The sequence below is a fragment of the Onychostoma macrolepis genome, chromosome 13 (genome assembly GCF_012432095.1).
Source record: "Onychostoma macrolepis isolate SWU-2019 chromosome 13, ASM1243209v1, whole genome shotgun sequence".
NCBI classification, from domain to species: Eukaryota; Metazoa; Chordata; class Actinopteri; order Cypriniformes; family Cyprinidae; genus Onychostoma; species Onychostoma macrolepis.
Genome location: NC_081167.1, coordinates 29,697,318 through 29,709,671, shown reverse-complemented (window position 1 = coordinate 29,709,671; position 12,354 = coordinate 29,697,318). Strand labels below are relative to the sequence as shown.

At 32.5% G+C, this 12,354-nt stretch overlaps 1 protein-coding gene across 2 annotated transcripts in view; it reads left to right on the top strand.

Annotated features, from left to right (window-relative positions):
* disc1 (DISC1 scaffold protein) overlaps positions 1 to 12,354 on the top strand; it is a 56,089-nt gene that overhangs the window by 18,779 nt on the left and 24,956 nt on the right. For both annotated transcript variants that reach the window (XM_058796049.1, XM_058796048.1), the window contains exons 8-10: positions 1,499 to 1,601; positions 2,855 to 3,043; positions 10,968 to 11,028. In XM_058796049.1, coding sequence (XP_058652032.1) covers positions 1,499 to 1,601; positions 2,855 to 3,043; positions 10,968 to 11,028 — 353 coding nt within the window. The remainder of the gene's footprint in view (positions 1 to 1,498; positions 1,602 to 2,854; positions 3,044 to 10,967; positions 11,029 to 12,354) is intronic.

Genomic DNA, 12,354 nt, shown 5'->3' with positions numbered 1-12,354 from the left:
CTGGGGTATATTTGTAACAATAGCCAAAAATACATTGTATGGGTCAAAATTATTGATTTTTCTTTTATGGCAAAAATCATTAGGATATTAAGTAAAGATCATGTTCCATGAAGAAATTTTGTAAATTTCCTACTGTAAATATATTAAAACTTAATTTTTGATTAGTAATATGCATTGCTAAGAACTTCATTTGGACAACTTTAAAGGTGATTTTCTCAATATTTAGATTTTTTTGCACCCTCAGATTCCAGATTTTCAAATAGTTGTATCTCAGCCAAATATTGTCCTATTATAACAAATGATAATCAATACAAAATAATCAATGGAAAGTTTATTTATTCAGCTTTCAGATTATGTATAAATCTCAATTTCGAAAAATTAAGACTGGTTTTGTGGTCCAGGGTCACATATAATATGTTTATATTAATATAATATTGCATTATATAAGTAGAGTGAATACAAGTACCAGCACATTTCAGATGATAAAATTAGATGATAAAAAGAGTTCTAATCTGTGAGATCCAGTACTGTCAGGACGTCTCCATGCACTTCCAGTATCAGTGAATTGTGATGTGTGTGAGTGTGTCACAATGAGCTGCTTTCCTCCAGTGAGCAGCATGGGAAATAGTCATTTATCTGTGTGTGTGTGTGAGCTGGTGTCGGGGATCTGTGTGTGTTTTCCCTGTGGGTGGAGCTGAGAGGAGATGAGCTGCCTGAAAAATGGCACAGTGTGACTTTGCCCTCTGGTTCTCCGTTATCTGACGGCAGAGCCACGGAGCGTCTGGCTGCAGCCCACAACCGCCTTCACATCGGGAGGACCAGTGTGTCTTCTACTGTGGCATCTGGTCCACCACTAATGGCTTCCAGAATGTTCAGTGCCACAAATGTATTTTATTTTATTTTTAAGATTTTTTTTTTTTCTTGACACAAATGTTTGTCATATTTAAGATTTTTATTTTATTTTATCTTTAAGATTCTCTTAAAAAAAGTCTGTGTGGCACAAATGTATGTTGTATTTAAAAAATATTATTTTATGCAAGATATTATCTTATGTGGCACAAATGTATATTGTATTTAGGAATAGTTTTTTTTATTTTAAAGGTTCTCTTAACAAAAAGTTTGTATGGCAGTTTGTAAATGTTGTTTTACAATTAGTTTTTTTAGTTATTATAAATATATATTTTATTTTCATGTTATTTTAGAGCTTAAAACTTCTACATAACCTCTACATGCCCTTCATCCTTTTAACATCTTAGCAGAATGTTTTTTTTTTTTGAGTTTTCTACATTTTTCTACTTATGTGAATATTAACAGCTGTTGTGCATTAGCATTTATCATTTATGGCTCAATTTGAAGATGAGAGAAATGTGAGGACCTAATGATGGAGGAAATGAAAAATGCTTCGCATTTAATTTATTGTTAGTTTTAACATTAACCTCAGTAAGTTGAGTGGCTGCTCTTTTCCTCAGGTTTCTAATCTCTGTTTCTCGTGGTTCAGGTGGTGATGAGTCAGAGGCTGGGCTCTAGTCTGCGACGGAAGGTCAGCGAGAGTGAAACGCAGCTGCTGGCCCTTCATGAGGCGAAGCTCACGGCCATCTCAGGTACCGCTGCACCTCTGCGCTCTTTCTGTGCTCATCTGAACCCGTCGCCTCCTGCGGCTATTTCAAATGTCACTGTCACTGTCACTTTGTGCTCGACAGCACTATACGATACAGAATGACAGGCTCAAAGTACAGCCCGTCCTCCACTGGGATACTGTATTACTCCTTACAAACACTACTGTTCAAAAGTTTGGGGGCAGTAAGGTTTCTTAATGATTTTGAAGTCTATTTTGCTCACTAAGGCTGCATTTAATTGAGCAAAAATACAGTAAAATTGTGAAATTATACTACAACTCAAAATAAGTGTTTTCTATGTGGATATATGTTAAAATGTAATTGATTCCTGCGATCAAAGCTGAATTTTCAGCATCATTACTCCAGTGTCACATGATCTTCAGAAATCATTAAAATATGCCGATTTGCTGCTCAAGAAACATTTCTGATTATTATCAATGTTGAAAACTATGGAAGCTTATTTCTGCCAAAAAAATAAATAAAATTAAGTTTTTATCTCACTATTTAGACATTTGATATATAAACTCTGAATTTAATTTAATTCAATTTTAAGGTTCTCTTAGTTTGTGACACAAATGAAAAAAAAAAATTAAGAGTTTTATGTTATTATTTCATTTAAAGTTCTCTTAAAAAGTTGTAGTTATCGGTTTTATTTTATTCTGTGGCGAGTTTATGTGTTACAGTTTATGTGTCACAATTCTTAGACAAAAAGTTAGAACTGTGAGGGGGAAAAATTTCAATGATCAATTTAATGCATCCTTGCTGAATGAAAATATAACCCCCCACAAAAAAAATCCTACTCACCCCAAAGTTTCTTATCTAGTTAATTTTAACTAGTCATGTCTACTAAGTCATGCATCGCTATCACTGTTACATATACTCGAACAGTCCCCAAACACTAAGTATTAAACTTATGCATACAACTCCAAACCACACTTAGAAACACCCTAGCTACAACTTAGTGACTGCATAGTAACACCCTGGCAACTACCTAACATTGTGGCATTTTCTTGGGAAAAAACAAAACAAAAAAACATTTACAGTGTTTATTTTAAATCTCTGACAGCATCCCTATTTGCATGCTATCTGTAGTATGCAAAATTGGAATTAGTGTGTCGCAAATCATAGTATGCTGATAGTATTCTTATTTCTGGTGGCTTTTTGAGGTTTTGGTGTTTCGACTAACAGTTTTTATGTTTTTCATCTAATATTCTGCTTCTTTTTGTTTCTCGCGGCAGGAAATGACTTCAGCAGCGCGAAGGAACTAAAGGCAGATATCAGGAGCGCGTATGGCGAGAGAGATCGTCTGGAGGGGCTGGAGAGGAAGCTGAAGACTCTGAGCGCAGGAAGTGGACGGGATCTGAGCCACATGAAGGAGCAACACAACCAGATCAAACTGGAGCTGCAGGAGAGAGAAGCCCAGTACGGTGAGTAACACAACCTTAATAAAGACTCGAGACCAGTTGATTTCTGCTGACACAGGGGGGAGCCATTTCTTCATGGAGATCCAGATACAATGTAGATGCTTTCTCTAGTTTTCTAGGGTTCAGTATTGATTTATATAGACAGGATATTTCTATTCCTCACATTTGCTTTCAGTGTCTCTCTGAATTGTGTGTTTTCAGTCAAATTACAGTATAAATTGTCCCTTGACAGTGAATCCTTATTGTATAATATGACAACAGCTCTATTATTATTGATTATGTTGAATTAAACACAGCTGGTTGAATCTCACAAAGGAATTGTCATGTTTCACTGCAACATTAAAAGGAAAAAAATATATTTGTAATATATGCATAATATTTTAATATTTGCTATAATATAATAAGAACCAGTTTTTCAGAGCAATTTGCGTTTTTTTTTTTTTTTTTTCATTTTCATGACAATTAAATTTTTTTACAACATCTTATTACTGTAATACATTAATTAAAACCTCCTATCCAGACACACACTTTATTTAAAATCAGCATGAATTAAATTCAGTGTACAAATATTATTATAATGTATGAGTACTTCAGAATTTATTTATTCATTTTTTTATTCAATAATGTCAGTTATCCTGCAGGAGGCTTCATTTTTATTTTATTTATTTATTTTATTTTTTAGTAGTTTTTAGCATTAACGAAAATCATCTTATCCAGATACATGATTGTTTTGTTGGTTTGTATATTTATTTATTTTTAAATCAGCAAATTAAATTCAGTGTAAAAATACTGCCATAATATCTGAATATTGCAGAATTGATTTATTTAAAAAAATTCTCTCTCTGGGAATTCTGAGTTTATATCTCGCAATTCTGACTTTTTTTTTCTCAGAAATGTGAGTTTACATATAATTGACTGCATGCACAAAATTCTGAGGAAAAAAAAGGTCAGAATTGTGAGAGAAAAAAAGTATATTTTATATACTTTTAAATAAAAATGTGTAGATTTTTATAAAAAGTGAATATTTATATTTTTATTCAGTGGCAGAAATAAGTTTCCATCTGTTAAAAACATTGATTAACACACTGATCATCTCTGGACGTGGTACAGTGATGGTAAAACCATGGTTGTTCAAAGGATACCATGATATTGTCAAAAAATAACATGGTACCGCCATAGCAAGTTGAAAAAATGTGTGCAAATGTTCAAATCATCATCAATCTCCAATAAACAATGGTACAAAGACAAAAACAAATCTTCACTGCAAGTTAGCATTTCTTAGGAATCATGTTTTGGTCCCAGAAGTTTGAGCTTTTTCTGCTCCATTTAGTAATTGTTTTTTGAGGGTGAGATCATGACAACAGCTCTTTGTTTCTGCACAAGCCGGGGCAAAGACTCATGTCTAAAAATACCATTTAATATGCGCAAATATCTTCCTAATTACGCAAGTGCCAACCCAACAGCAAACTGTAACCCCAGCGTGACAAGTGACGCACGCAAACCCTTTTCCTTATGCCCAAAACAGTGATTTGATGGCAGTTATGTGACAAATACGTGTGTCAGCGTGTTATTACGCGAGTGGGAAGACAGGCTAATAAGAGCCTTGCAGGAGCAGCCCGTTTATGTCAAAGATCTTTTGTGTTCTGTATCATATTCGCCCGCTTTGCATATTTAGCATCAATGCTCAGGCTATCATTAGCTCACAATCTCTCTCATCCCGGCACAAAGACGCGGACCAGCCAAGCTCTTTGTTGAGCAAAATGTGTGTGTGTGTGTGTGTGTGTGTGTGTCAAATTAAGCAGACGAGTGTAATCCCTCTAACGGCTGGCCGGATTCCCGTTGGCTGTCAGCCGCCGTCTCCTCCTGTTGTTGGACGTGTAGGAACCGAATAAATGACAGGCCACCTCCCGCAATCTCCATCCTGCGTATCCTCACGGGACGCCAGAGCCAAGTCGAGAAGAATTTAATGTGCATCTGGTTATTATCGCCAACTAGTCATATGATACCAGACCAGTGAATTCATCTAGTGAGTTCATCTTAATGTGCATGTAGTTATTATCGCCAACCAGTCAGATGATACCAGACCATTGAATTTACACCGGTGACGTGAGCCAGACATTTTGACATCCTTTTAGTTTGTAAGCATTAAATACCGGATGAATTTCACAAAACATGTCAAAAGCATGTCTAGGTCATATTGCACCTCAGAGACAAAAGGGGAAAAAAAGAAGAAATTACAATTTGCATGAAGAAAATGAAGCCTATTGTATGATAATTGACATTAGTGAATAGAAAATAAAATAAATTAATTGATTCTAAAATATACATTATGGCAATATTTGTACAATTAATTTAATTCATGCTTATTTTAAATAAAAAAAAGGTATGTCTGCATAGATTGGTTTTCATTCATGCGCAAAAAAAAAAAAAAAAAAGAATTTATATTTTGCATGAAGAATGTGAAGCAACTGAATATAAAAATAATTAAATAAATAAATGGATTCTGAAGTTTACATTATGACAGTATTTTTTACAATTAATTTAAATTATGCTTATTTTAAATAAAAAATGCTGTGTCTGTATAGGATGGTTTAAGATGATTATCATTAATGTTAAAAATAATAATAATTCATATTATTGAATATAAAAGACATAAAATAGCATTTCTGAGAAAAAAGTCAGAATTGCAAGATGCGAACTCAAAATTCATAGACAGAAATATCAGAATTGCGAGATAAAAAGTCGGAATTACCTTCTGAATTTTTTGCGGTGGAAAAAAGCTTACATACTAACACAAGCTTGACTAGTTAAGTAGTTTGCACCAGTGGCTGGTTGCATTAACTCCTTAGACTAGTATTACAAGTTAGTTATCTACATTTTTTTTCTATTTATTTTTAAGTCAGGTACATGAAAACATCATAGATTGATCTAATTTGAATCCGAAAATTGAGACTGATATAGGCTTGCTGCGATAGTCGGTGTTGACGGTCAGTTAGAGAACAGACACTACAATTAAAACTGAACGCGGCTGCTCAGTGCAGCGTGACGAACGACAGTCGCATCACAGATCAGATTACATTCATCACAAGAGTCGAGCTGACTGACAAGAAGAGAGAGGTGAGACGGACAAGACCATGCATGGCGGAAGAGTTTCAAAACGAAATGCAAAAATGCCTGTTTTAAAAATATTTTGGATTTTGAAAAGCCTTTTGACTTCTTCCATTTATCTAAGGTGATATTGGAGTTTATTTTTTTAAAAACATTCTTTTCTTATTTATTTGGTTCCACAGTGTTTACTGATTTTCAGTATGGGCTACCTATTTAAACTTTGTGTAAGTTATTTGTTATTTTACATTAGGCATATAGCATGGTGTATTTTTATTCGTTTTGTTAATAAAAGTTCTATGTTCTACGTTGTATTTTGTTGTTGCTTGAATTGAATTCAAGCAATTGATGCCGAATTGCAGCTGATTTAAAAAAAAAATGAAAGTAAAATGCACACGGTGCTTTTACAAGCTATTTAAAAAGAGGGAAAGCTGTATTATGTACCTTGTCAGTGATTACCATGGTACAGTAGCATAGTACCATCTGTAAAGACCGCTGAAGGTTTGAGTTGACAGGACTTGCTGTTTCAGACGAGACTCCTGTGATGGTGTTTACATCCATTAATGCTGTAGAGCTCTTGCTTTACTCCGATACCTCTATCCCAGGGAACAAATGAAGGTGCCTCATTGTTGGTGTGAAGTGTTTTGTCCATAGGAGGAGATATAATTAGAGGAGCAGTAAATGGAGCGTAGATTGTGAGCAGGTGACGGAGGCTTTCAGAAATGAGGCTTTTTGTGTGTGTTTGCTGTGCTTTATCTCTGGGTTTCTGCAAAGATTCACTTAACAAAATAAACTTTAATACATCTCTTTTTTTTTTTTGTTTGCTGATTCTGAAGAGACACACCTTTCATTTCATTTCGACGAGACTCAGATTGTGTTGGATGACCATTTGCGCATTGCTGTGTGCTGCTGCCCTCCTTTAGTTTGGGATGCAAAGCAGTGTTATTTTAGTATCATTGATATAATATTATAGTTTTTATTAATATATTGATTATATAATCATGTATAATATCAGTTTTTGTTTTTGCATCTTCATTTTAATGTAAAGGTTTTGGTAAATTTATTTGTTTTTGTCATTACATTTTTTATTTATGTTTAAATTTTTGTTTTTTAAATTGTATAGTTTGTATTAATATTTTGAATTAGTATTTAATTTGTTTTGTGTTTTCCCCATTTCTATTATTTTTTTAAGATATATGTAGTTTTTAAACATACTTTTTTTTTTTTGTTAAATAATTTTATTTCAGTTTTAGTAATTTGTGTAGTTGAAGTTAAAATGAAAATTGAATTAAATACAGTTACAATTAAGCTTTAAAAAAATTATAAATAAAAAATAAAAAATAAAATAATATTTCAGCTACTGGCCAAGTTGCAGTTTTTTTTTAATACATTTTATTTCAGTTAACATTTGTTTTATTTCCAGTAATTTTTTTAAGGTTTTAGCTTTAGTTAATGATAATAACCCTGATGCAAAGCGTCACTAGTATTATATTGTCCTTGAAAATCCCTCAAAAGGTCACGCAATGACCTTTTTGCCACTAGCTTAGCATATTGCTTCGAAATCAAAGTTCATTTTTGTCAAACAGCACACCTGTTTATGCTCACGGTCCGTGCTCAGGAGGTCAAGTTTGGATGCTCCTTGTAACCACGGCAACAGTCTGTGCGTCTATATGTGCTGACTAAGATGCTTTTGTGCGTCTCTCTCCGTGCTGTTGTGCTGAAACTCAGAAACTCCGACAGAGGCCCATTAATCACAGCCGTCTCTTCTGACTCAATTAAAACGACAGGCTATTCCTCTTATTGCACCAGCATTTCATGCCCACACATCTACATCTGCTCCGAAAACACGGCTGCAGGTGTAGCGTCTGCTTTTGAGGCCTGTTAATGCTGTAAAAGAGGCTTTGTGTTCGTTTACGCACTACAAATAATTACCAGCTTTCTCTGAATAAATGCATGCGCTTTTTGCCATCATTAGCTCATGAGCGTCCTTCAGATGCATTAGCAAGATGTTTCTGTTTGTGTTCACACCATACCTCATGATAGTTGATTCTCAAGTAGTCAGAAAAGTGCTAATTAATGTAGTCATTTCACATTTTGTCACATCTGAGCTTACCTTATTAATAAGGCAAGACGATCATCTCCTGAAAACAAGAAAAAGACATGCTTTTGACAAGCTTTCTGTTGTTTTAATACCTCGGGGTGATGTTATGCATGCTTTTGTCACTTTTTATTGACAATTGTAATGATCAGAATAGCATACTACCATACTGCTCATACTATTTCTGCAGTATGCATACTGTATACAGTACGTAAATGTGGTTTGCAAGGGATATTGTTTGCAAAAATGTGCAATATACAATAACAAAGAACACTTTAACACGGTATGTTGTATTTCATGATGCAATGGGTTCAATTAGACATTAAATTTTAGGTTTAAATTAGTATATATGTAACATTTTACTTATTTTACTCAAATTTAAAGTCATAAAAGGTCTTAAATATCTTAAATGGTTTTACAAAAGTCATAAAGACGGCCTGATTTGATTATTAAACTTCAATGTTATTAAACTACAAAATATGAGCGATTCTTGCATATGGTTTACTTTTGATGAATTATGGCAGTGTTTATTGATGGTTATATTGTAATATGTTATAGATGGTTGAAAGAGTGTGTATTTTCCCCTCATCTTTTTAAATGAGCAGCTGGCATTTAAAAGCATAAGCATTTCAAAATAAGAGTCCTAAAGTATTCCAGGCTTGTTTATAATTAAAAATCTTTTCTTTTCTTTTTTCTTCTGGATATTAATGGTATTGTGGTAATACAATAAACTGTATCCAGCATTTAATTAATCTGTTACAAGAAGTAGCTAATAAAAACATATTATTTAACATATTGTTTGACATATTAACATATTGTTATTATTTAACACTTTCAGTGTAGCACATCTTGATTTTATTAATATACATAATAGTATAGTACTTCACTAGTATAGGCACAATCCTTTTATTGCCTTACTTTAAATACTTTATTGTCATATTAGCAATACATATATATATATATATATATATATATATATATATATATATATATAATAAACTAATATATATATATATATATATATATATATATATATATAATAAACTAATATATTAGTTATTTTAGTACTTCATGTTAAAAAAAGTTATTGAAAATAAATATAAAACACACAAATTGCAACAAAAAAAATGGCAAAAAATATAAATATAAATAAATATAAATAAATAAATAAATAAATAAATAAATAAATAATTATTATTATTATGTTTTTTATTTGTTATGTTTTATTTATGTCATTTTTATTTTATTTTTTGTTTTATTTAAAATAAAATTATATTAGCATTAAAAAAATAATAATAAACTTCGCAGGTCTTTGTTTTTAACATGTTTTGCTTTTGTTTTTCACTTAACATTGGATTACCAGCTGGATTTGAACTTGCAGCTCCCATATGAGCACCACGTCTGGTGCATGTGGACAGACTGCTAGGGTGCGACTCCAACAGCGTTGTATTTGCGTTCTTACACTATTTTCCACACTCTGATGGTTAACAGATTGCTGCATGATCTACTGTCCAAAAAAACCCAAAGCATGCAGCACTTCTTCACTATGTGCCACTATCACCATCTGCTGCTGAAGAGACTTTCATCTCTGCAGTATGTTGTGAACGGGATCTCACACCATAAAGACGTTGACTCGCTCGTCTGTGGTTTGCTGGGTGAAGCTTACGGACCAGTGGGCCGCGTTACAACACATTTCAGTGATTGAATCTGAGTTCATGTCTGTCATGAGATCAGGTTCAGACTGAATCAGGGCTGAAATGCGCAGGTTTTCTCTCTGTGTGGGTTTTTAGGTCTCTGTGTGAGGTGTTGGAGATGGCATTGGATTAGGAAGAGATCACAGTTTGAGAGTGACACTGTCAGGCTGAGTGTGCACACGCGAGCAGTGAGATTGTGCTCAACGCTGGTAGATCAGGACACAAACGTGCATAATAGTGACTGACTGAATGTCTGACATTTAACTTGCAGATTTATAATTGTAACAGTGATTATTGATGATTGTATATAAGAGTGACTGTTACATGTAAGGAACTTGTCCAGGTGATCCAAATCCATCCCCCAAAAAAATACAAATAAAAAGCATTTAATAATAAAATTAAATAAGTATGGTAGTAATAATAATCACACACACACGCACGCACGCACGCACGCACACACACACACACACACACACACACACACACACACACACACACAAACAAATCCTTTCAAAAATGTATAATACAGTTAAATAATTAAATGGTAGTAATAATAATAATATATATATATATATATATATATATATATATATATATATATATATATATATATATATATATATATATATATATATATATATATATATATATATATATATATATATATATATATATATATATATATATATATATATAATATATATATATATATATATATATATATATATATATATATATATATATATATATATATATATATATATATATAATATGTGTATGTGTGTCTTGCTTTTTATTTAAATTAAATGTTGCAATAGTGATAATCATTAAGAATACTGTTTTTCAAAGGCAATAAAATATGTGTCCACACAATATTTTAATATTTAAAGATTTAATTGTCCTTGAAACTTGATCTGGACATGTTTTCATGAGTTTCATCCAGGGTAGAATGACAGTCTTGCCTGGACATGAATATGTATGATATGCCAGCATCTCTCTCTGATGTACATCATGTTTTTCTCCTCAACAGAGTGCAGTTTAAAGGAAAACACTCTGAAGTATATTGAGCTTCTGGAGGACAGACTTCACAGGTAATGGATATTTCTCATCTCTCTTTCACACAAACAGCCCCTCGTCTCGTCCCTTGGGTTATTTTTCCTTATTATTTAAGCAGTTCACACTGTCTGGCCTTGTTTCGATTCTGTCTCTCTGGATGTTTCAGCGTATTAAATCATTCAGGTCTGCGCTGACTGCATCAGTCCCTTTCATCAGTCTCTTGAGCTCGTCTTCATCTGTCCAAACTGACATCTCAAAATGAACCAAATGAGATGAATAAATGGAGATGTGGACTGCCACTTTAATAAATTGTCTCACTAGAAAAGCATATTTGTTTTGAGCACTCTTGGCTCATTTCTGCTGTGTTTAATGATTTTTAGAGCCACTTGCAGCTTATTCTAGACAAAAATCAACCACTAAGACAGAAATTGCGATGTGAAGTGAGTGACCAATCATTTTAATTAATTATATATACAGTGGTGGCCAAAATTATTAGAACACTAGTATTTTCAGCAGCTAAAAAATGGATTTTTGTTTTGTGTTGTTGGCTATTGCTACAAATATACCCCAGCGACTTGTGGTCCAGGGTCACAGGGTTTATAAAACTACTAAAAATAATGAAAACACAACAAAATTACTAAAATTTTTAATTTAAAATATAAAAATAAAAATGAATTCAAAATATTAATAAAAACTGTCTAGATAAGTCTAGATAAACTTGAATATGCTTGAATAAAGCGAAATTATATAAATATATAAAAATAATACTAAATGCAAATAACAACTGCAACTAGCTATCAGAATTATTATTATTATTTTGAATAATAATAATAATAATAATAACAATATAACAATGATTATTATTATTATATTATTATTATAATTACTATTTTTTTTTATATTTATCTTTTATAAACCTGGATATAATGCAAAAATATATAAAAAATAATGCTAAATGCTTTAATATATTATTATATAACATAATTTTGCATAAGTTTTAATTCATTATAAATAATTTAAGTACGTTATCTTTTAATTTTGTTCGAGAAACAATTATGGGTCGTCATTTGATGTCCAGTGTAAAATCTGGGTCCTGAAGCAAAACCGTTTGAGAAGCACTGGTTTAATTAATGTGAAAATGGGAACACAATCCCGCCCTGTTATTTTTGACCTTGTGATATTGAGTCCACATGATGGGAGGACCAGAAGCTGTAAATTTCATGCATAGTAATGGAGACGAAAGGTTAAACAAGTGCCAGACTTTCCTTCGCCGCGAAATCCAGCTGCAAATCTCCACGAGTGCTGCTGTTTTATTTAGCGTCTCTTTCGACATAAATACGACACAAATTGGTATAATTGAA